Here is a 26,055-nt window from a genome sequence, read left to right on the forward strand (position 1 = left end):
AAGATGGATATATGAACATGTTGGAATTAAAAGTGAAAGAGAAGGAGATAACTGAAGAAAAGCACCACTCTCTTTAAAGGATTCTTCTACATTAATAGAGCGTCGACTCTTAACAGAATAAGAATTCCCTTTAAAGCAATATGTCCCTTAACATTTTTTGTTTAAAAATGTTTTTCAAATTATACATTTCATTACATAAAAATAACTTGCAAATTTTTAGTGGCACCTGCTCTTTCACTTTCTCATAGGTAAAAATCCATCTTTGAAAAAAATGCCAACTCAGTGCAGCTGTCTCGTTGAAGTCATATAAACATATAAATAGACAGGCTTCTATGCAGAAGACAAATGCTTAGTTCTGCAGGTTTGTATAACTGGCAAGATTAGAATCTGACTGCAGGACACTGCCAAAGTGCATGTCAGAAGCATCAAGTCAGACTCTGAGTACTCTCATGGTAGGGGTGGAGAGATAGGAGGCAGCGAGTTTACTGCATATTTAGGGCAAAAGGCTGTGAGATAAGCAGAGTTAGTTTCACCTGAAAACATTTCAGCCATCTCGGGTAGCCAGATGCAAGAGGAGACAGGGCTGCTGCATCTTTCATGGTTGTGTAGAAGAGGATATTTCAACAGGTGCAGTTTGTCAAGCTATTCAGCTAAGGGTCATGGAGTGCCATGAGGGACCTAGCAAAGTGAATAGGGTTTGTGCTCATGCAGTAAGTGATTCACCAGCCACGTATAGGTGGACTAAGATTCTTGTGTTAATTTGGCCTCTCCTCGCACCTTATGTATCAGAGAAGAATAAAGTAACATTATGCGCACAAGATAATGCTTGAAACATATCCTTTCTTGGCTGACATCACTGCTGTTTACAAAAGCCAAAAGTTTAAGTTTTAAACTGGTTATGTACCTCCTGCTCTTGTTTCTTTCTTGCAGCTTCTTCTTTCTTCCTTTTTTTCTCTTCTTCAATCTATTGAAAACCAATTTGAGAAGCCTGATCATTTACCATACAGAATTAAATCACTATGCACTAGCTTAATAAGTCATCCATAGTTATGCTTTACAACTCAGCATTCTAAAATCAAGCTATTAGTGCTAGACACTTCAGAGCAGTTGGTTCTTTGAATTGCATATATGTGGAACTTTATGTGAAACTACAGCTATCAGCTTAACAAATTCCACATGTGTATGTGTCAGTGCAAACCAGGGTGAATAAAACTCAAATGATTTTTTTTAAAAATAAGATCAAAATATTTTATTTACATTGGATTCTTTGACTGAAATTGGATTTTTTAAGTTTAAATTGAATTTTTAAAATAAAATGCTTTTTGAAGAAACTAAAAATACTTTTCTATTTAAGATACATTATAGTCCAAAGGTTATTCATTGTGAAATAAGGATTACTTTTTGATTATATAGCATGAGGCTATAAAAAGTGAATTTTCTTAATCCATTCACAATGTCACACTCTTCCAGAGGTTTCTGTAAGATTACTGGGCATTTTTAATCTATAAGATATCATCACAGATGATTAGCTTTACAGTTCCCAAAACTATGAATTCATGTCTCCAGAGATCATGTGCCTCTTCTTCACAGCAAAAATGTTATAAAATGAACAATGCAAAGTTGAGAAAAAGACCTGAATCCCATTGTTCCTTTGCAAATCTGTGTACACTATTGAACCAGATTCTACTGACTCTACTATTGAACCAGATTCTACTGAGGAGATGCCAACGACACCGTCGAGTCCACAATTAATGGATGAATTTTAGTTGTTGCGGCCTGATGATGTGGACAAGGTGCTTGGACAAGTACGCCCTACCACCTGCTTACTAGACCCATGCCCATCCTGGCTACTTAAGAAAGCAAGGACGGGATTGGCACCTGGATCCTGGAGCTGGTCAACGCCTCTTTATGAGACGGTCGGATACCGTCCTCTTTAAAAGAGGCGGTAGTCCGACCAGTCCTAAAGAAGGCATCCCTGGATCCAGAGGTGGCCGCCAATTATAGACCAGTGGCCAACATCCCGTTCCTGGGAAAGGTGCTAGAGCGGGTGGTGGTGGGACAACTCCAAGCATTCTTGGATGAAAGTGATTATCTGGACCCATTTCAGTCCGGCTTCAGACCCGGGTACGGTACTGAATCTGCCTTGGTCGCCCTGTACGATGTCCTGTGCAGGGAGAGAGACAGGGGGAGTGCGTCCCTGTTGGTTCTCCTGGACCTCTCAGTGGCTTTCGATACCATTGACCATGGTATCCTTCTGAATAGACTGGCGGGATTGGGAGTTGGAGGCACCGCGTGGCGGTGGTTCCGCTCCCATCTCAACGGCCAATTTCAGAAGGTGGTGCTGGGGGACTATGGCTCTGCGTGATGGCAGTTATGCCATGGAGTTCCGCAGGGGTCCATTTTGTCCCCTTTGCTGTTTAACATCTACATGAAACCGCTGGGAGAGGTCATCAGGAGGTGTGGGCTGTGGAATCATCAGTATGCTGATGATACCCAGCTCTACCTCTTGTTTTCCACCAATCCAGGTGAGGCAGCGGCTGTGCTGAACTGGTGCCTGGCCGAGGTAATGGGCTGGATGAGGGCCAATAAACTGAAGCTCAATCCAGACAAGATGGAGGTCCTGTTGGTGGGTGGTTCAGGACTCGGGATGGGGGACTTGGGCCTTGTCCTAAATGGGGTTGCACTCCCTCTGAGGGACAGGGTTCGCAGCTTAGGAGTGCTCCTCGACCCTGAGCTGTCTTTAGAAGCCCAGGTGATGGCGGTGGCGAGGAGCGCTTTCTTTCAGCTTCGGCTGATCCATCAGCTGCGTCCCTTCCTGGAGAACGATTGCCTGGTGACAGTGACACACGCATTGTTAACTTCCTGATTAGATTTCTGCAACGCGCTCTACATGGGGCTACCCTTGAAAATGGTCCGGATACTTCAATTGGTGCAGAATAGAGCTGCCAGGCTGCTGACGGGGACTGGGCGTTGTTCTCATATAACCCCAGTTCTCCGTCAGCTCCACTGGCTCCCAATTGAAGTCCGGGCCCAATTCAAGGTGTTGGTTATGACCTATAAAGCCCTCAAAGGCATGGGCCCTGGGTATCTAAAGGAACGCTGGCGTCCATATATGCCCTCCAGCCCCTTGAGATCAGCAACAGATGCTGTGAATGGTATTTGGAGGGTGAGTACCCGGAGGAGGGCTTTCTTTGTGGTGGCGCCCCATCTATGGAATGCGCTCCCCAGAGAGGTCCGCCTGGCGCCGCCGTCATTTGTTTTTCGGTGCCAGGCTAAGACCTTTTTATTTAAAACTTATTTTAAGTGTTAATTTATTATGTAGGATTTTAAAAAAACTTTAAGCCGAGATGCACCGGGTTTTAATATTTTTAGTGTATAATGTTTATATGATTTTGTTTGTTTTTGTTTTTGTTGTGAGCCGCCCCGAGGCTTTGTTGCGATGGGGGCGGCATAGAAATGTTTTAAATACACACACACACACACACAGAATCAACCCCTTACCGCTTAAGTGCTGAGTTTCAAGAAAATTCAGTGAATGAAGGAGACTGTTGGGAGTGGAATAGATCTGCACAAGAAGCTAAAGTGAGGAGGAAGGGTCAAGCAGTAAAAAAGTGAACCCTTTTCAGCAGAATACTCCACAAGTCCTTGGATCTCTTTGTGTCTAGTCTGAGGTTTATATTATTCTTTCCCCAGGGGGGTGGGGGGGAAACCTATAATGCCAGTCTCAGTTTGGGAATATTTTAATGAAGTTCCTCTACCTCTGTGTAAGGCAGGTATGTGTCCAAATTATGTAGATAGCCATGATTTAAATGTAGTGTTACTAATGGTTTAAACTGTGATTTAAATCTATCTGATTTAAATCAAATGATCCCTGATGCAAACATAATAAAATTGTAGCAAAGTCTTATTTCAGAAGACAGTATTCCATTAAGACAGTTTACAATAATTTTAATCTAAGGAAATAAAATAAATTGGGCATATGACCAAAAAAAGAAATGTAGAACCTTTTTCTTTTCTTCTCTTTCTTTTAGTAAGGTGTCTCTGTCCACTAGCTTGACCACAGTTGGGAGTCCTGAGGGCAAAACACAAAATAAAAAGAAGTAAATGTTGAAATGTGGCACTATGTTTGTATATCTAGCCTAATAGTGTACATAAACAAAAACAGTAAATGATCAGTTCAAACACTACACATGATCCTATATTTGGAAATCTTGGCCGTGCAGGCTAGGCTCTAAAGTTACTGCTTTTCCTCAAAAAGAAAGGAATTTTTCTGCTGGGGCTTTCTAACTTTCATACCCCAAAAGCCTAATAAAGATGGTCTGGAAAGCCAAGCCCCAAGTTTCTTATGAGAATATTATCTCAGACTGGGCCTGGAAGGGTAAAATGGCCAACACCATTCCAGTACATTTTTAATAAAATTCTGTCAGTACTATTCAAAGTAGTCTAGGTAGGGTAGGACAAATTGGTCACACTTATTCACCTATTTGGTGCAAGCATAGTTGCCCCAAAGGGAACCTTGCATGACCAGGATTCCAAGACCATGTTCCCTGAGCTACTGACTTTTCATTGCCATGACAGACGAGGAGGAGCAAAAATACTGGAAAATGGTTTTCAAAGAAAATTATGTAATGATCAGTGAAATAGCCTATAGTGAATGTACCCTTTAAATATGTTCAGTTATGTTCAGTTTTGAACAACTGCTTGAAATCATATGCATGCATGATGAAATTATGTCTGCTGCACATACTGACAGTCTGCAACCTTGTATTTTTGTTTTACATTTTTATTTAAACAATAGTTAGTATAACTGTATTTGTAGTCCACATTTTTTGTAGTCCACATTTTTTCCACCAAGGAATCTAAGACAGCTCACATAATTGTAGGTAGTATTATAAACTACCTTGTGGCTATTCACAGCAAAAGACAGAAGATGAATGAATAAAATGAAAGTCTTCCACTAAATTGGTAATTTCAAAAAATGGTATCACATTTGTTGGGGCATAGTTATTTTCTGCACTGGCACTCATGCACGGAGAGCTCAGAGTTTATCGGCTCTTGGGAGGACTCGATGGAATGCAAGCGCAAGGTGGCCAATGCAAATGGATGCAGGCTTCCTGACCCTTTAACAATTGTGCAGAAGGGGGAATTTCAACAGCTCTACCTATAGCAGTGCAAGTTCCGCCTGCTGAAATACCCTTGCCTGGCCTTCCTATACAGGAGACCTGCACAAGCCCCCTGTAACCCATTTTGTCCTGCTGTAATGACTATGCACTCTGATTATGCACTCCCATAGCGGGAGGGGAAATATGATGCCCATGCCGTGCTACGCATCTCTGTTATGCCCTATTCTGTACAGGCATAAATGCTTGCATATGAAGGATTTTGCCCTGGATGTTTAGTTACTTTTTCAGTAAAAATCTTCTCATCTGGAATGGGACTCATGGGAGTACTGCAAACAACCTATATTAATTTCTTCAGCTACAACATTGCACAATTGTGGATATGTAACCCACATAGGTAATGCATAACTTCTTGTGGGAATATAGCCTTGATTACAGCAGTTTTTAGTAATTTAACATAATAAACTAGTATGTGCATGTAAATCCTGCCTCAAGACCAATGGGAAGCTAAAATGAACCATCCTTAAAACTCATTGATTTCAAGTTGTCTGGATTTGAAAATATTTAACTTTGGCAGGATTCTACCCTTCATTAAAATTAGCAGCACACTTCTGAAAATAAAGAGAGAATCCACTTACATTTTACTAGGTTGAAAATCCTACGAACAAGAAGAGTCTCATTTGAGAAACCTATAGTCTCTTACTATAAGAGAGTTAAAGCCAGTGGCCTCTGAGTGGACTTGCACTCGCTGTCTGTACCTCTGCAGCCTCCTGCATGCCCCTGAAATCTCCACCAGAACTGTTCCACTGGCAGGCTCAAGCAGTGGCTGCAACACATTATTTGCTGTTATTTCTATTTCACATCCCAATCCAAACCTTATTTGAAAGAAACTTTGACTGATCTAACTGAAATTTTCCAACTTCTGCATATATGTGTTTCCTTCTGCACCCTTACGTGGCCAAGGTGCTGGAAAGGCCTGATTCATTTCATAGCCACACCTTGAGACACATCATTAGGTTTTCATTTTATAAATGGGAAACCAAAAGCAGGAAATCTTGATTAGGTAAGTCCTGATGCATTGCAGCACAAACTGTATTTACAACGTAATTACCATCATGGTCTTCCAACCGAACTCCAAGCTCAGGCAGGACATCATCTCGAAGAGAATCACAAAGCTGCAGAACTTCGAGCACTGCAATTACAATGAAAATATAACAGCTAACATCAATTGGAATGAAATGTCTTTCAGTCAGCTGCACATTTTATGAGCAATGAAGACCACCTTTCAACATACCATGTAGCAGAGGGGTTGCTCTCTCCCTTTTGGATGAAAGCTCCTAATGACTTCTCAAAATGTTACCATGCTATCTTTAAAAGATATTATAATGGCTATCTTGCTTCTCAGAAGGCTCAGTAACGCAGGGAGATGAAAGAGATACCCAGCTTGAAAATGTTAGCTATACTATTTATGAAAGAGTGAGCATAGAAGCAAACACCCTGCAGTGTGACATAAGCTGAGCAAAGAAATGTTGAAGGTGGGAATATCAGGTGCCACTACTGGACCATCGTCCCTTGAAACCCAGTGCTGTATGTAACCCTTCTCTGACTGGCAGTATTTTGCCCAGGTCTCAGCACAAAGATCTGGTTCAGCAAGCCTCCATAGTGGTACCATCCCAATCCTAAGCAAAAACGATCTGTCACTGCTTCCAAAGACTCACAGTAAATTGTAATCCTAATCATACTAGGGAAAACATCCGTTAGGAAATATGGAGACATGCTATGCTATGCTAGTTGTGAAGTCATGTCCGATCCATCGCGACCCCATGGACAACATTCCTCCAGGCCTTCCTGTCCTCCACCATCCCTCAAAGTCCACCTAAATTCACACCAACTGCTTCAGTGACTCCATCTAGCCACCTCATCCTCTGCTGTCCCCTTCTTCTTTTGCCATCTATTGTTCCCAGCATCAGGCTCTTCTCCAGGGAGTCCTTCCTTCTCATTAGGTGGCCAAAGTATTTGAGTTTCATCTTCAGTACCTGGCCTTCTAAAGAGCAGTCAGGGTTGATCTCCCCTAGGACTGATCGGTTTGATCGCCTTGCAGTCCAAGGGACTCGCAGGAGTCTCCTCCAGCACCACAATTCAAAGGCCTCAATCCTTCGGCGCTCAGCCTTCCTTATGGTCCAGCTTTCACAGCCATACATTGCAACTGGGAAAACCATAGCCTTGACTATACGCACTTTTGTTGGCAGGGTGATGTCTCTGCTTTTTAGTATGCTGTCTAGATTTACCATAGCTCTCCTCCCAAGGAGCCAGCGTCTTTTAATTTCTTGGCTGCGGTCACTGTCTGCCTGCCCAGAAAAATGAAGTCTGTCACTACCTCCATTTCTTCCCCATCTATTTGCCAGGAAGTGAGAGGACCAGATGCCGTGATCTTAGTTTTCTTAAAGTTGAGTTTCAAGCCAGCTTTTGCGCCCTCCTCTTTCACCGACATCAAGAGGCTCTTTAGTTCCTCTTCACTTTCTGCCATCATACTTCTGAATAAATACACATAATGGGACTAACTTATGAGTAAACATATGCTAACAGGTTTGCTTAAGCTTGTGGTGTAGTCCACTAGCGCTTAATGAAGTGTTCATACAAATTGGGTTCTTACCCAGCACTCTTTCCTCTTATATGGGGAGGAATCCATTTTATTGGAGCTGCTAGGCCTAATCTACCCTGATTTAACATCTGCTTCCAACTTGAGTATCTTCATCCTTAGTAGTTAAAGAAAATCTGATGAACGCCATCAAAAAATCAGAATTCATTTAAAAAAAATCTGAAAAGCATTGACAGGAATAGGTGAAACACAGCTGGACATGCTCTGCAAGGGTAGTATTCTTTGCAGTTGCCCTCCACTGATGCCTTCCTGAGTTAGAAATTCTCACCAGTCTAAGTCCACGAATAATGAAATTTTAGCGGCCAGGGAGGACTCCTTCTGGATAAAGGAGAATGGGAAACATGAAGAACATTATCCATGGCAGTATATTTTCTGAAGAATTAATATCATGGCCTCATGAAATACTTCATGTCTTGTGTGTGCAACAATAATGCATTTTCAGAGAGACCCTAGCAACAAATGCTTTCTGTGATAGTGGCAAAAATCCAGAGGAAGGCATGTGCCAAATCCACATTAAAGGAACTGTCTCTTTTTCAGCACATTAGCACCCCTCCAAATGCACTGGGCAAAGCATTTCAGCTATGAGAAAACAACTAGTAATGCAAGCAGTGCAGAGAGAGGTGAAATACCAAAGCAGATTTGAAAAACATTTGGATTGCAGGCCTATACGCATAAATGGGTTGGATGAACTGTGGCCAGTTAGATTTCTAAAGGCACATCTATTGGAAAGTACTTTTTCTCAAGGTAGATAATATAACCAAAAGTACAGGAGCAAACTTGTAATTCAAGGTTTCTTGTCTCTTAAGTGAGAAGCTGAAAATCCACAGACATTTCCTGGCAGGGTTTCATTACAAATAATTTCTTTTCAATGTACAGCTATCCAACCTTCTTTGGGTACTTTTCTTTCACTGTGTGTTATCACTAGAACATTCAGACAGTAAACCAACTCTGTGCTAAGAATGACCAATGTCGCTCTCAGGGTTTCCAGTATCTGTTCTTCTTGTACAATGAATAAAAGAACTTTTATTTGCATAGCATTTTAATATCCCACAATCAGGGCCTTCTGTTCAAAAGCAAGAGGGTATGGTCAACAATGTTTGAAAGAGCACTTTGTTGTAACTCTAAGTCTCTTGGGAAAAAGTTTCCTGCGTATAAATCATGAGGCTACTCAATGCCTATAAGCAAGAACAGAAAGAAATTACATGCTTTTTGCTCAGAATTTTATGGGAAGTAGATATACTTGCTGCTTGGAGCCCTTTGTCTTGATGCAGCAACTCAACCATATAAATATAATTCCCAGCAGCAGACTCACATATGGCAACTACTAGCTTCAAAAACACTAACAAATACAACCAGCACTAAGGGAACAGACCGGTTCCTTTCCTTTTTCTGAAACTTGCTCTAGAGGAGTGAAACTGAGATGAAGGTAGCACCAGACACCGAGCACTAAAGTTCTTACTATGCAATAATAAGATGACACTCTACATATATTTCAAAAGAAAGAAAGAAATACTATGGGCATTCATCTACCAAAAACCAGAATATTCCTAACTGGGATCCACATAGAATTATGTTCAGTGCTTTAGAAACATAAAGGCCAATGTCTCCTACATCTGTTTAAAGCAGATTCAGCCAAGAGCCAAATTCGCCCTAGGAGTGGGCACTAAAGGCCACATACCAGCTGTGGATGGATATCACTGAGACCATGTACCACCCTATTTTCACACGCTCTATTTGCAAAGACAAGCACACATGCACACCATTCTCTCTTACACTCTTCTCAAACTGCTATCTCTAGGAGACACTCATTCCCTGATATCATGGTGTGTGCTGAATGAGGAAATTTAAACTTTTCCAGCCAGTGTGCCCTGATGGTGATTCATTTGTTTAAAGCACTTTTATGTTGCAATAAGGCAGTTCTTGCCTACAGGCTTAAATGCACAAAGAAAATGGAATGGGGCAGGAAGGAGGAGGGCATCAGATTGTTCAGCAGTGCTGCTGAAATGCCCCTACTCTCCCCCTCTGCAAAGCCTGCTGGAAGGGCTGCTGGCTGCAACGGCTGGAGGAAGAGAGGCCTTCATGAGAGCACCATCAGCAGAATGGCCCTGCTCTCCCTGTCATCTCTCTTAGGCCAGCCTGCTGGAATAGATGCTAGTAGTAACAGTGGAGGGAGCAGGAGCCTTCAAGAAACTGTGACCTCCAGTCCTCAGGTGATCTGTCTAGTCAGCTGAGAAGCCAGCTCCAATTTGAGCCATCAGCCTGAGGTGAAAAATGAGGGGGAAAGGCTGTGAAGGAGTAAATCTGACTAAGCCACAACCCTGAGGGGTGCTCCTTGATGTCTCAGCTGTGATGGTGGTAACTTTTCCACCCCATCTCTCTTCTCTTTAGATACTTTCACTGTTAATGTTGCAAACTCCTGCACTTCCACAGCTCTCTGAACAAGCTCACAGACTGTTCTGGAGGGTTCCACAACCCTCTGCAGCAGCTTTTTAGGGGAAGGAGGAAAAGATGAAAATTGCCTCCCCACTCACTCCAACAAGAACATGTCATAAGCAGATTTCTCTTCACAGAAATTCCCAGCTCAGTAGATATACACATAGATATTCATACACATGTACCTGCACACAAAGTAATTCTAGACACATCTTACTGAAGGCCTTAACAATTTCAGGACTGGAGAATAAAACCAAAAAGTAAAACCTGAGTTAAATGCAGACAGTATTCTTCTGAAACATCCCTAGTTTTTGGCTGAAAAACCTCCGGAGCACAAATGAATATGTGTATGTGAACGAATGAACTGGTAAGGTGTGCTAGCAACCATAACCATATAAAAAAGCATTAATTCCTTTATAAAAGCCACATATTCCTGAAAGTTTCTACATATAAAAAACATACACTTAACCATACCTTTCTTTTCTCTGGCAATTTGCCTTACACCTTCTCTGAATTCAGACAAAACCTGTAGATACGGCATTACTGTAGATTCAAGCTGCAAAACAAAACATTTGGTTGACTGAGACAGAAATCACCTGCATTCACATTTTTTCCACATCTTCTCCTTCACAGCTACATGACTTTCTGGTACAGTGGTAAGAATAGGCTACTGAAACCCTTCATATCTCTCGACAAGCTTTACAGTGCAGATGGGAATAAGAGAAGAAGGGCTATTAGGCCAAGGAGCTTTGAGGCAGGGAGGATGAGGCTTCATTTTATTATTTTGCTCTTGGTCTTCCTGTTCCCTGAAAGGACAGGTCTCAATCTGGCTCTGCAACAACCAACTTCACTGAGGTCAATTAAAACATGGTGCACTGTGGCATGGCAGGGGCATCACTGCAGAAGCCTCCTTTGAGCTCAAACAGCATGGCTCAGTTGCTGGCGGATGTGAAGTAAGAGAGAAGCTAAATTGAAAGAGAGTTAGAGTTCATTTTTTGATATCACAGTGCCCCTCTAATAATATCCTTAAGTGTGCCCCCAAACAGTGCATTGATTCTGTTGCTAACGCAACATTTGTAGCTTTCTGTACTTCCAGGGATGAATTTGATTTAGCAAGATTTTAAAAAGATAATAAAGATTAATATAGTTGCCACAACTATACTATACAGTGATTTCCTAGAAGCCCAAGAAGATTCTCAATGAAAATCTGTTTTCACATCCAAATACAAATGGAATAGTTCTGCAGATTTAATTTGCAATTACATATTCACAACAGCACAGAGCTTGGCTTTGCATCAGCGTGTAACCCAATCATTCTAAAAGCCATGAACAGAGCTGAAACTGTCAAAGTGCATTTCCCAATCTACTTACATTGAAGTTTGGACCATTTCTTCCAACTGGGAAGCCAATCGCATCATCACTTTCTATAGCACCAAAGACCTGTGCAAGGGAAACACATACTAACACCTATGCACTCATTCATACATGCCAGTAGGTATTTTAACACAGCTAAAAATTCCAACTAAAGGAATGTGAAAGAGAACTTGAGTCATCCTGCTCACTTTTCCTGCAAAAAGGAGGTAAATTCTAATACTAAGGCTGGGATCAAGAGTTTCCACTGGAGTAGCGGGGGAGGATGATTTTTGTTGATCCCTCCTTCCTGAAAAATGTCCCTTCCTGAAATGTATGGGATATGGTATTGAGAGTTAAAGAGAAAAGGAGGAAGTAGTGAAATTGCCACCTGTCTGCTGGTTCTTAGACTTACAGCTGGGTCTAACCTTAAGAAAAGCTGAAAGGACAAATGCACCATATTGCACAGATGAGGTGCATTAATACTACAGCCCCCAGTGTCCTCTGCTATGGGAGGAAGAAAAGGAGGCTGGAGGAAGCACCAGTCCCTCTCCTCCACAACCACCAGAATGTCCCCTTTTCCTCCTTTCTGATGTTGGGTTTCCAGCCTCAAAAAGGCGGCCAGCACAGCTCTCAGCACCAGCCATGAAGGGGCTGGAGAAAGATGTTAGATGTCCAAACCCCACTTCCAGAGTCAGAGTATTGCCTTCAGCCTTAGAGGAAGAAATCTGAATTCTCTCATGGTCCTTGGGATGCTTCCCCAGGGACCATGGGACTCCTGCTGGTTATCCAATCATTCCAGACCCCATCTGCAGAATCTGAAGTGTTAAAGTTCAGACGCCAGTCATTGAGAACTAGACCCAAGAGAATATTTACTCCTGAACTTGTTTTAGCAAGGCTAGTATCTGTGAGCAGCCACAGCTGCAGTCAGAAACTGCTGGGAAGGGCTGGCAAAGCACAGCTTCCTGGAAGCATGGGCACTTCATTTTCATCGTATCTGTATAAATACTATATCATCGTGAAAGGTCATGTCAATTTCTGGAGAACAGCAGAATCATAAAATCATAATACAGTCACATTCCGACTTCATAAAGCATAGCAGTTTTCTTTCTGAATTACACATTCAGTCTGCAAGTTCTAGTCTAAAAAACGTAAATGTGACACACAGAATTCTTCAAAAGCTTTGATCAGTATCCCATACCTTGAACATCTGTGTAAGAAAGATGCTTATATTTTCTAGCAGCATTCTATTTGGCATCTGTCTGGCTGTCTTCTTTGCAGCAATGTAGCAATTACATTGACTGACAAGTGACCGCATTTCTTCCAACACTGTGCGTGTATCAATATTATCACACAATGCTTCATGGACTGCTACTTTCTTGTCATAAAAACTAGCCAAGAAAAAAGATAAAGGGACAAAAATGTTATTTATGACATTCCTAAGCAATCTGAATGGGTCAAAGCTTCTGACCTTCTAAGAGAAGGAAGCTTCAAGCATCTTCCAAAAGGACCTCTCCAAACTGGGTGGATGGATACTAAAATTCCAAATATGGTTCACTGCCCAAGTTGCCATGCAATAACAACCCAGAGTATGGTTTGCTGTTAAATCACAAACTGTTGCGTGGCGTAAACCCAGCTACTCTAACAAACCATAGTTAACCACAATTTAGAATTTACAACCCAGAGTTCAGTGGCAACCCATGTAGTACATGTGTCTGTAGAATATGGATTGAGAAGCTTTTCTCCTTGTCCTCAAGTACTAGTACTGGATTCTATCTAATGAAGCTGAGTGGTATAAGACTGAGGACAGACAAAAGGAAGTATCTCCCCACCCCACTTTTACACATAATTAAACAATGGGATTTGTTGCCAACAGATGTGGTGATCAACACCAACTTAAATGGCATTTAGAGGAAGATAGAACTATCAATAGCAACTAGTCATGGTGAATATATGCTACACCCTTCTGAATGGATTTACAAGACATTCTGGAAGTTATTTAAACAGTCCAGATAATGCTAACCCATAGAATAAAATCCAATGTAAATCCTAGTTAGAGTAACCCTTTTGAAATGAGAATGGGACTTAAAGTAATCACGATTAACCCAAGTTTCATTCATTTCAATGGGTCTACTTTAAATAAGACTTGTTTAGGATTTCATCCTATCGGTTAGCATTATGAAAATAAGTTGCACTGAGCCTTGGGTTCACATGTTCCTCTCCCCAGACATGGGCATGAGGAGACTAAAGTTCCTGCTTTAAATTAATTTGGTAAAAACACCTTGATAAACTATGAAGCCAGCATAGCCATTAGTTAGAAATGATGAGAACTGATGTCCAAGATCAACTGTAATGCCTCAGATCCTCCACCCTCTCCTTGTCTCTCAACATGTTAAAGGTGTCTATGCCTTGTTCCTCTTAAGAGTTCCATTTCAGAGGACAAGATAAGACACTGGATACTGGAATTGAAACTCGGAGGTCAGGGACCATCTTGCTGAATATTTTAAAGTCTTCTAATGAGGTAGCAAAACCTTTTTATTTGTCCCTTTTCTGCATTTTATGCAGAAGGTTTGTTTCATATTTTTCTAGCTTTTTAATTCTTCATGAGCTACTGTTTGACACTTTGGTATAACCCAAAGGAAGAACAGTAGGACATCAGTTCTGTAAGAAATAAAATGACTGAACAACATAGCATCTGAGTCTCCTATGTAAGTAAAAATAGACTGGAGAATATACCTATGTCAAACATGACATACATGGAAGAGAGAAAGGGGTCAAGAAGCATATGAAAACATGTAGGCTTCCAGTTGATATGTGAATTAGCAAGTAATTGAGATTCAAGGGGAAAGTGTTGTAGAAATGCAGCACCATCGAAGAATGTATTTGCACAAAAAAGGAAATGCCAGTTTGAAAAATGGGATCCATTGCCATGAATATACAAGTATTCATTCATGATGAAAGGGAAAAAATAAAAACACTCTCACTCACCTTTTATTCAACTCTATTTCCTGGTTTTCCCATTTTTCAAACTGACCTGTCACATCAGCAGGCGTCCGAAGGATGTCCTTCACGTTTAAAAAGAATTCCTAAAAACAGGAGGGGAAAAAGCCCACAAGCTTAAATCTTCCTGCAGCAAAGTATACTGACCAGCTAGTTCAATAATCATATGAGACTTATTTACAGTTAAGAAAAGGATCTGCACACTACTCTGCTTAGAAAAGTGTGTTTCTAACCTGCATTCAAATGGCTGTTTTCTAAGCAGTCACTTAGCATAACATACAATATTAACAAAAACGTTATTGATGTTTGCAGTCAACCAAATCCACTTAAATTGCAGACATGTCAGATTACAACTTTCTTCACCCACAGCCAGCATGGGCAATGAGTGGTGGGAATTATAGTCAGACGTACTATCTGTAAAGTGGCAGGTTGGGAAAGGCCATTTTAAACAAATATATCTGAAAGGCCTAGATTTAAAGCCCAGGTATAAGAAGAGGTTAGTAAAACAAGCCAAGCTGTTAACCTTAAACCCAAAATATATTTTTAGATACTGTTTCCTGCTGTGATGAGCAATTTATTACACAAACACCTTATTATTGCTGCTTATACTGAAGCTACATAGCAATGGAAAGCTGTGGATTAACCCATATTTGCTTCATATATTTGGGATCAAATTGTTTGGGAAACTGTACTTATAGAAAATCATAACACATTAAATAAAATTGTCTAAAGGTTCAGCTAAACCAGGTATTTTTCAAGTTAAAATGTATTCATTTATTACATTCGTAAATGGAAGCCTCTATTAAACATCCTTTTTTTCTATGTAAATCCTACCAGAGGTGAAGAACATACCAGAGGTCCAATATTGTTGGACACCAAGCCCCAGTCAATATGATCAATGGCAATGGGAACTCAAGTGCAGCAACATCTGGAGGGTCATGGGTTCCCCATCCTTACTAAATATGATAGCAATATTTAGGACCTTTACTAATGTAAGGTTCTAAAACTATACCTACATTTGTATTTTTTTGTAATTTGTGAAATACTCTGTTATATTACTGTTCTTTTTTCATTACTCTATCTCATGGGAATTATAAAAATGTCAATAGATTGGATCCAGTGCTCCTGGCAGAAAAACTGCACTCTTATGAGAGGAAATGGGGAGACAATTTTTTGCCGATTCTTCCTTCCTCCCTGTGACTCCTGAAAAGTTGTTCTGTAGGAGTGGTGAAAATTTCCAGAACAATGTAAAAGGAGGCACAGGAAAAGGGGAAATCAGAAAAAATCACTGCACTTATTGTACCACTGGAGTCTCCAACAGATGTCTTGACCTTCTCTTTATGGGGTGCTTACCTAAATTCTTTGTAAGATGTTACTAGATAACAATATTTTTCTCTCCAAAGACAGTATATTTTCCAAAAATCGTTGCCATTGGTATAGCACTTGGATGACTAATCTCTTCACATTTTATCAGGGATTAATGTAATAAATTGAAAGTTGGTCATGACTGAATCCAAATCATTACAGTATTTCTGTTGAGCAACAGGAGTGCCTTCTCTCTCTTTTGCTACAGTGGCTCTTACCTTGGGCCATCATTTCTACCTTGATCTTCATAAACTTCATAAAGATAAAAGATAGGGAAAGTCCTGCTCTGTTTTTCTAAGATCCTTTCATCTCATACAGGTCAGTGGAATAGTAAAATTGTCCAGAACAGATCATTAGCAACTTTTGACATCAAGTCTCTTGGAGCTACATTGGTCACCTTAATTTGTCACCTTGGGGTGTGTGAGAAGCACATATTAAGTGTGCTTCCCACACCCCTCAAAATACCGCTAACAAAATACAAAGCCTTCAAAATTCTTAGTACTAAAGACCACAGCACCATGTCTTGCAGTTTTTAGAATTCCTTTCCTTTTAGAAAGGAATTGGTAATAATTAATGATGGAGTAGGAAAGTTGCATGCTACTTTTATTTCTGAAGCTAGCACTTTGAAGAAAATCTCTTCCTGCAATAATATATTCGGCAAAGAAGATGCACATCTGAACTAATCTTACAGCAATATGTTTTCAATCCATACTGGGATCTTTATCAAGCAAAATGCATGCATGAACAGAGTTCCTTCTTTTGCTCAGTTTAATCACCTGCTAGCTTTATCCTTGGTTGATTCCAAAATATTCTGTTGCTATGCCATATCACACAATGGTGCATTCTTATGTGCTTGTGTTCTACAGCCTTTACCATGGGCCTACATAATTTGGAACCTATTTGCCATGCATTTAGATTTGCCAAATGCATGGCAATTCCTTATTCATGTAGTTCCAGGCAGGCAGCAAGCCAACACCGCCCCTGGGGATAAGCATACATGGTGACTGGGGTTTCTTTGGCTCAGTGGAGCAAGGCAAGTAGGCCTGCCTTATATTTTGTTCTACAACCACTGAATGTAAAGAAAAGAACAGTTAAAGGTCTTTCAGTTGATTTCTCTGGGACTACCAGAGAATGAAAAGATGTTTTTCAGAAAGCAGAGACAGTTAAGGAACAGTAGAGAGGAAGACATTTTTCTCCCTCTCCCATAATAGTACCTATGAAGCTGAATGGTGGAAGATTTAGGACAGATAAAAGTACAGCACATAGTTAAGCTGTGCAATTCACTGCCACAGGAAGAGGAGATGGTCACCAGTTTGGATGATTTTATGAGGGATTAGACAAATGCATGAAAGAGAGGCTATCAATGATTGCTAGCCTTGCTACCAGAGGCAGCATGGCTGCATACACCAGCTGCTGAGGAGCATGGACACATGGAACTCAGGTACCCATCTTCCTTGAAGGATCCTGTGGGCAGCTGGCTTGCCACTGTGTGAACTGAATGAACCAATGATCTGAACCAGCAAGACTTTTTTTTAATGCTCTTAAGGAAGAGAGCACTTTTTACATTTCTCTTTGCAATACTGAGTCAAGTTAGGTTTGATTTCAGATCTGGTATTTCATGCTAAAATCTAAAACTTTGTGTACCAGACTAAATTAAAACAACCTGTTAAGTGCTAGATTTATCATTTCAATCTTTTGTTTTTGAAATTATATATTTTCTACTGTGAAGTAAATGCCAAAAAGGAAACCAGAATAACGAGTTTGGGGCACCATTCTATGTGCTACAACCTCACTGCAACTAACAGGAATTAGCCACAGCAGCAGCAATCTCTGCTTTTAGCTGTATAGAGAAAGCCTTGAGGAGGGAGAGGGATGGAAGCTGGGACAATGACAGGAATTGGCATAAGTTCTCCAGTCCTTCCCATCCTCCAACACTCCCATCTTGCCCCCTCTGAGGTCCAACAGGTGTACTTCTTCCTGCTCCACCTGTGAGGGGGCTCAGCCTTAAGAGTGCCAGCTCTGAGATTACAAGATTTTAGACTTGGGGCTCCAAATAATCCTTTGGCTTCCCAGAGGATGTCAGGAGGCCTTAAGACTGCACCCTTAATTTGTTAATATTATGTAAGCAACTAATTTAATATACAGAATACATATATACTCAGCAGAAAAGAATGCATGTCGCTTTTCACATTATGTCTCAGTATCTGTTCAGCTAAAAACACAAAGAGAGGAAGTTAACTTACGTTCATGAATTTCTCATACTGAATAGCAGATTCCATAGTGTTGTTTGAATAATCCAGTGTATCCTTCCAAGAGTGCATAAGAAAAGCCAACCGTAATTGCCGAGCTGTTGAGAGTTTAAAAAAGTGAAAAGGAAATGTGCAGCACAATATGGCTGCTGCAAAAACCACAATGTTCATTACAACATAAAATAATCTTAACTGCAAATCCCACCATTATTATATAAGAAAAGGAAGTCAAACATGTAATAGCTAACTACTATCTACCCAGCATTCTTAAAAAATGAAATATTCTTAAAATACTGGGGACCACTTCTTCCCTAATGAAATAAAGGTCTCACCTGTATGTTTTTTAAGTGCATCTTTTATTGTAATAAAGTTTTTCAAAGATTTGGACATTTTACAACCAGCGATCGTCAGGTGCCCAGTGTGCAGGAAATAGCGAACCCAATGATCATTGTCAAAATATGCCTACAAGATACATGGGACAAACCTAAGTAAGTTATAAGATGAATTCTCAATAGACTGCTGAAATATGGAAAGAGAAAGACAGATAACTTCTATTCTCCATCACTGCCTCTCTTAATTTGATTCTTAGTCCAGTGGGATGAGATGTCTTTCAGGATTATGAACTCCTAAATTAGAATTCCCAAATTTTGCTGGGGCACTTTCGTTAAAATGAAGATCAGAGACACACTTCAATCAACATTCAAAAGGCTCTAAACACATGTTCTCAAGCAGTTCCCATGGATAGCTATGGATGGACACCCTCCTTGAAACTGCAGAGCAGAACAGTTATTTGGGGATTAGGCTGAGGCTGCGGGGTAGGGGACAGGGGGGAGAGAGAGGGCAAGAGAAAGAGGGAGGGAGGGAGGGAGAGGGGGATCTCACAGCATGCAGTTTGCGAATCAGTACTCTGAACCATAGCCATGGTTTATTTGTTAACAAATAAATCATACTGTGGTGTAAGTTGTGTCATAATATTGTATGAAAAATAACACAGATATACATGACCTTAAAAAGCATTAGTATTAATAATCAAAAGTAGAACTTAAGATAAAATCAGCTGCAACCATACTTAAACTTAAGCAGTAGCAACAGGAGAATTGCTTTTATTTTCAGCCTGAGGATTTGTACATTTCATGTTCTCTTTTGAAAGCCAACGTGTTGATCTACTTAACTAAGCTAATTCTTCTCCTTTTCTCTGGCTGAAACTTCCCAATAAGAATTAGAACATGGTATGCTCTACCTCAGACTGTGCCAACTCATTGTCATGATGAGGGAACCGAAGATCAAAGCCTCCTCCATGGATGTCCATCGACTCTCCTAAAATGGACCCAGCCATTGCAGAACATTCAATATGCCATCCTGGGCGGCCCTATTTAAAAATTAATTACTGAGAATGTTAATACTCTCCACTACTTAATATTAAATGTTAACATTTCTTACCTTCTTAAACAGGTTTTAACAGCAGAACTACTTCTTGAAAGCAGAATGTCTACCTTATTGCCTCATCTGATTTCTGCATGCTCGGGGCAGCACCCCAATCTGCTGCTGCACCACTAGTTGCTAGTTCTGTTGCACTTGTGGGGCCCCCGGCTTAGCACCAAGGAAGCGGCTTGAGCCTTGTCTTCCCTCCCCACACCCATCCCCTTTTCAACAGCCAAAGCTGCTGTGCAGCAGCTCATCCCAACTCATGCTCAAACATCCACAGTCTACAAGGACCAGCTCCTGGCTTGAGGGCTGCCAAACTGTCCAGTCTCAGCAAGATGGAGTTCTGTGCTCTCGCCACTCAGTGATATCACAGGAGAATGTGCACCGCTGCAATCCCTCCATCAGCCCCACCTGCCTAAGATGCCAGGAGGAGGAGCACTTGCTGGAGCACAAGTTGCTCCAGTATCCCAGCATTATCACGGCCCGTCTCCAACTCTTCAATGACGGCCTGGGCCTTGACTCCCTGGTCAAGGAACCTGCCAAGATGCTGGCATTAGCCAAGTGGACTCTCTTCTGAGAGGGTATCTGGGGCAACCCACCTTAGCAGCTCCTAAAGCAGCCCTGGAAATACGCAGAAACATTCATTTCCTTTTTCAGAGCTCTGCTAATCAGTTTCTTTCTAGAAACAAGCATTTTCACTGATTTACAGTTGTTTCACAAACTAATAGACTTCCTGCTGTTCTAGCAGTAGGTCCCACCATCATACAGGTAGTGTAGTATACTGCCCTCTCTTGTTGGGAATATTTTCAGTTGGATGCAAGAATAAATTTTGCATAGCCTGGCTTGACAGAATCAAGTCTGCACAAAATGCATTTAACTAAAAGCAACATCCTCAAGTGACTGAATGAATATCAGCAAATGGCAACATTCAGAACATTTTGAAAGTGCCCATCACAAGATAGCTTAGATTGTTGAAAAGTTATCTCTACAAGAAGGTAAGTTCATAAAAAATGTTTTTCTGTATTACTACTGAAGTAGCCTCTCTAATTCTCTCTTAGGTTTACATATTACAGTGCTTTGCTCCCCAAGAAGAAACACTCCTAAAAATAGTCACATTTATCTACAAGTTTGTGATAAAACCATGTTAAGAGTATTTTTAAACTTTTTAACCCCAACCATGGTATGTGCTCTCATTTGCCTCCTGATATATCTAACCAGCTAAAGCACTAGGTAAATGCTCAGTTGTAGTATGTCTGGCTTTGGATACCACATTTTAAGACAGTTTCACTCTCAATAAAAGAGGACAGCTATGAACCACTGCTATAAGCAAGAAGAAACAGCCACTCAGGCAAGGTTGCAAACAAGCAGATAGAGGCTGGGTTTGCATGACTGGAATGGAAAAGAAGCCATGATGGTTTCTTTTCCCCCATACCAAGAATATAGGTTGTGTACCACTTCATTTCCATAGCTGTCCATATGGGATGTAGACTGACATGCTGGCTGAAGCCAGTGAGGGTGAGTTAAGGAGTAATTTGGAAGCCAACCCCATAACTCACCTTGCTGGGTTCAGGCAAGCATGGCAAACCATGGTGGATTCTTATGAAAATGAGGCAGTGCATGATCAGCATGTGCAGGGGAGGAGAAGAAGTCCCAGGGGTTCTTTTCCTTCCCTGATTGGGTAACGCGGAGACTCTGTGACTATTTATGAAAAAGCCCGACTATAAAAATTAGGGGATTGCAGAACAAAAAGTAAACAAAGAAAAACATATTCCAGGGACAATTTTTAAAAGGAAACTGTAGCAACTTATTTAAATCTGAGAATCTAACATGTGCCAATGACTGGATTAGGTGCACAGCATAATTGAGAATCAAGGAGGCTCCAAGCAAGAATGCTTTTGCAGGCCATTTGGGTGATGCTAGCCTTCATCTCCAGGTATGACCTGTGTTCTCATGTCTTATAAAGGTAATGGCAGGAGTTGTCTTTAGACTGGATAATTTGTTGAGAATTTCATTTATTACTGGCTTTATATGCATGATACATACACAGAGAGCAGTAATAGTAGCTTGGAAGAAAAAGATCCAGCTACACAAAGAGAAAGTACTCCCATTTGAGTGCAGGCTGGCACAGATATCCCCCTCCCCAGTCTGCTGCCCACTCCCTGCATCCTAAAAACGGTGTCCAGATGATTGGAGAGCTCTCTAAATTAGCTTCCCAAGACGTGCAAGAAACCATAAATGACATGTAAAAGCATCTCCCCTTCCCCCACTTTCCCTGCAGCAAAATTGTCTTGTGCTCATGCAGCTGGATTGCTCAGTCCAAGCCATTGGCCTTACTTTCCCCCAAGGAGAATCCCACGAAGGCTCTCCTGGTTTGGAAGATTTCCACAAAGCAAAATCATTTGGAGAACGCTTCTCACTTAAGCGATCTGCTGAGATGCTCAAGTCACCTGTGAAGTACAAGAAAAAGGAATGGAATGGTCAGAATCCTTTTTAAAAGTTTTCTCTTGAGGTTCACAAGAAAGTTCCTGATTGACTGTTAAATTACCTTCACCCTCCTGAAGTGCCTTTTGATCTCCTACAGCCTCAGGAACCAACTTCGCATAGGAGTGTTTCTCAGCTGCATCAAATTTTATTGTATCAAAATAGACAGATCCATTGGACACATAACTGGAAGACAGAAGCACAATTTTATCAAGAGTTCACACAGCATTAAAACAGGATCTCAAAAAAGTTGCTGCTATTGCCTAGAAGACCAGGCCCTACCATTGCATTCCATGCTGAGTGTCTAGGGCAGTGGTGAAGAACCCACAGGCCACATGCAGCCCATGTCGTCATGGGGACCCTCCTCAGTGCTTCCCTTGTTATTGCTAGCAGGTGAAAGTCTGCCACTTTCCTTGCCAGCTCTATGACTGACTAAGAAAATCATTCCCTTATCTCTTATTTCTCATGTGGGTTGGAGGCAGGGGATAAGGAATGTGTGGGTGTGCATGTGAATAGGGGGAAACATGAATGAAGGTTTGGGTATTTCTGAAGCTTACCCATCCTCCCCCTGCCCCCTTGTACACACGTATGGCAGGAGAGGGGGGCAAAAACCCTCAGGAATTTATTTATTAAAAAATCATGTATTTGTTTTTACATGTTCAAACTTCAGTCACCTTCAAAGTACTGTCCGTTAGATGCAATACAGCTACTGAGACATTATTTCCACTGCTCAAAAAATGGTTTTGAACTCATTGATTTTGATGCCTTTTAGTGTGTCTGCTGTTTTTTGTTTCACCTCTTCCATATCAGCAAAACATTTCCCTTTGAGACTTTTTTCATCCAGGGAAACAAAAAAAAAAAAGTCGGATAGGGCGAGAACGGGTAAATAGGGAGGATGGGGCACAAGGGTCATGCCCTTTTTGGTCAAAAACTGCTAAACACTCAGCTGAACAAAATTCACTGCCACATTGTAAATCAGCCACCACGAAATAAGCCAAACGTGTTGAAAGAGTCTCCAAAAAACCCACACTGGAGCTAAACACAGCCTCTCACAACCCAGCTGGATACACTGATGCAGATGGATTCCTAGAACACTCACCTAGCAGGGGGAGCCTGTACTACAAGGGGCCCACCCTCCAGAAGATAATTCCTGGGTTTTTTGGGTCCCCTCTCATAGACACACCATGGGGAACTCGGACTCCTTACTCACCCATATCCATTATCTACAATTCTTTGAACAAAGTCCACAATTTCTGGTACATATTCACTAACACGAGTTAAGACATCTGGAGGTAATACCTAGAAACAAAGAAACTATAAATATATTCTACCTCTGTCACACCAGTCTACCACAACCCTGTTGTTTCACTGTTAAGGTTCTATAGATGCATACTAACAAGAAAGTTTAAAGGAGAATTAACTTGTTGAAGAGAACATAAAGTGGCAAGAAAAACTGAACCAAGAAGCTGAACACTGGCTCAATCAAACAAAACCAAGAGTGTGCTAGTAGTTTCCAGGAGCTAAAGGTGAATGCAATCTTTATTAAAAATGGGAGTCCGCACTGCTTCCAACAAGTCCATCACTGTGAACACGAGCCATCACTGCTTGGACTGCTGATGAAAGCTAACATTTTTTATTTATGTCTTCTGTTACTTCTGATTTTTCTAGGTATGAATGACAACTTTTCACTATTGAAGTATCTTGAAACACAGCACTATTCAGATTGTGGATAGAAGGTGTCAGTATGAATCTTAACAGATGCTAAATCATTATATATCAACATCTGCCACTAAACCTATGTCTTCAAGCCCTGAAGTACAAACAAAAGTCACATGTTTGCCTTCTAATTCCCTCCAGGCCAAATAAATCTGAAATAAGTAGCCACAAATTATATGCAAATGTCTTATACTGAATGCTAACTTACATTGAGAGCTGCCATATCCTTATGATATTCCTCTTCCCAGAATTTGGGAAGCTTGGAAAATATAGAGTTGTCAGTGATCTGACTGCCCAACTTCGTGTCCAGCCACTCAGACAGTATCTCTTTTGCTTCATGCAACAACACCTAGAAAATAAATTAGATAACAGATGACTGTCACAATGCAAGAGTCTTCAAGTATTTCATGATCAAATTGTGCCTAAAAATGTATAATGCCGATTTATCTGGGCCTGTTTCCAAAGACACAAACAGCACACACCCAGTTTTCCTTGTAGAATTAATTTTTTTCTATGCCGTCCATTACTAAAAAGTCTCTGGACGGCTTACAAGGAACAGAAAACCAAGAACAAAACCATAACAACACACAGCACACTACATCTAAAATAGTAATAAAAACAAGGATAAAAACAATTAATTGTTAAAATATCGAGATAATAAAAAGATCTTCGAAAGGAATAGAGCGATGGCACCAGGCAAACCTCCCTGGGGAGTGTATTCCACAGTTGGGACACCACCACTGAAAAGGCCCTTCTCTGAGTAACAACCCTCCTAATTTCTTTCAAAGAGGGTTTCCAGAGAAGAGCCTCTGCCAAGTAACAGTTTCTTGTACTTCATGAGTTGGGAAATATTTTGAATGGGAACCAGTGGCTGAAGAAAAGAAATGGTGACTGAAATGGGTGGTAGATTGTAGGTGGCCTTTTGGTTGTAGGCCCTGAGCACTAACATATTCATAAATGAATACGAACTGCATTAAATGGTATGAGAGGACAATCATTCAGGCAATAGGACTTACTCTTCCTCTCCTCCTCTGCATTCCCTAAGTGCCCCCCATCCACAAAACCTCTAGAGCAAATAAGGCTGACCCTAAAGGTACCCATAGTTTGATGGAGTCTGTCCCAAAAGGATGAAATTGATCTCAAACATGTTGTTTGTGCACTTGGGGAAGGACTCTCCGTTCTCTCAGACATGTTATTTTTAGTAAATAACCTGTTTCAGAAAATAGCATCAAGCCTACAAACCAAAATCCATGCAGGACAAACCTCAGCATGTCTGCTGACTTCCCCTTCAGGAAGGTTTCTTCGCAGTACATTTTCTAGAGGTTCCACAGCAGCTATCACTGCATTCAGAATCCTTTCCAGCATCTGCTTCTTATCAGGGTCTGTGGTTTCTTGCAGCTTAGCTGAAAAGGGCTGATTTAAGAAACATGGTTTGTTTATAGATATGCATGTGTTTTTAAAAACCACATGAAAGGTTTGACAAGATAATGAACAAGGATCGTCACATAAAATGACATACATCTAACAAAATATACCTTAAAAGCCTTTATCTTCCACTTAAGTGAAAAATTCCCAAGGCAAAAGAAGTACCAGGTGTCTAGGGGGCAGATTTTAAAAATTAAAATGTCACATAAGCATTCATGCTCTAGGTAAGAGTAACTTTTGAATTTTCACTGGACACTCATTAGGTCAGATCTGAACTTTGCCTTTTACAAGTGGATTTGCTCCTTTCCTTTTCAGGCTTCTGATCCAGGGGAGGAATTTTGCTGGCACAATGGGGGAGCAGTGGTCAGTTTGTATGGATTCCCCCCTCCCTCCGCAGCCCTTATGCACCCTGAAAATCTACTCTAGTACATTGAGAGGTGACACTGGGAGCTCCAGGAGGAAGGGGAAACTGGAAAGAAATCCCCCAACTTCCTTCCAGGAGAAGCACGTTTAAGTATACCTCCCTAGAAGTCATTTCTAAATGAAGATACAGCTTATGCTGTAAACCATTCTGAGAACATTTGCTATAGAACTATCTATAAAAATTTAAAATAAATAAGAATTTTTAAATAAAGAAATAATACTAAACTTTGTCAGGGAATGTTACTGCTAGTGAAAGCAAATTCTAGAATCCAAGGGATTGGTATATACCATATTATAGACAGAACTATTCCCCTTCCAAATATTCTGACATTCCTCTTCCAAACACACACTAAAAACCTTACACTAGGAAAAATTGAGAGTTCTTCTCAGAGAATTTGTGCCTTTTTAT

General features: G+C 40.9%; 1 protein-coding gene across 3 annotated transcripts in view; it reads right to left on the minus strand.

Annotated features, from left to right (window-relative positions):
* The window catches only part of CARS1 (cysteinyl-tRNA synthetase 1), a 57,530-nt gene that overhangs the window by 2,807 nt on the left and 28,668 nt on the right, over nucleotides 1–26,055 (minus strand). For 2 of the 3 annotated variants that reach the window (XM_044425621.1, XM_044425618.1), the window contains 15 exons: nucleotides 25,062–25,211; nucleotides 24,007–24,147; nucleotides 23,293–23,381; nucleotides 22,147–22,268; nucleotides 21,936–22,048; nucleotides 19,417–19,545; nucleotides 18,509–18,638; nucleotides 18,171–18,274; nucleotides 14,551–14,648; nucleotides 12,764–12,953; nucleotides 11,584–11,652; nucleotides 10,687–10,768; nucleotides 6,232–6,312; nucleotides 4,005–4,072; nucleotides 905–964 (listed from right to left, as the gene is read on the minus strand). In XM_044425621.1, the coding sequence (XP_044281556.1) occupies nucleotides 905–964; nucleotides 4,005–4,072; nucleotides 6,232–6,312; nucleotides 10,687–10,768; nucleotides 11,584–11,652; nucleotides 12,764–12,953; nucleotides 14,551–14,648; nucleotides 18,171–18,274; nucleotides 18,509–18,638; nucleotides 19,417–19,545; nucleotides 21,936–22,048; nucleotides 22,147–22,268; nucleotides 23,293–23,381; nucleotides 24,007–24,147; nucleotides 25,062–25,211 (1,626 nt within the window). The remainder of the gene's footprint in view (nucleotides 1–904; nucleotides 965–4,004; nucleotides 4,073–6,231; nucleotides 6,313–10,686; nucleotides 10,769–11,583; nucleotides 11,653–12,763; nucleotides 12,954–14,550; nucleotides 14,649–18,170; nucleotides 18,275–18,508; nucleotides 18,639–19,416; nucleotides 19,546–21,935; nucleotides 22,049–22,146; nucleotides 22,269–23,292; nucleotides 23,382–24,006; nucleotides 24,148–25,061; nucleotides 25,212–26,055) is intronic. The other variant, XM_044425620.1, reaches the window with a different exon arrangement.

This window comes from Varanus komodoensis, unplaced genomic scaffold (assembly GCF_004798865.1).
Source record: "Varanus komodoensis strain SLA01 unplaced genomic scaffold, ASM479886v1 scaffold16, whole genome shotgun sequence".
Classification (NCBI taxonomy): Eukaryota; Metazoa; Chordata; class Lepidosauria; order Squamata; family Varanidae; genus Varanus; species Varanus komodoensis.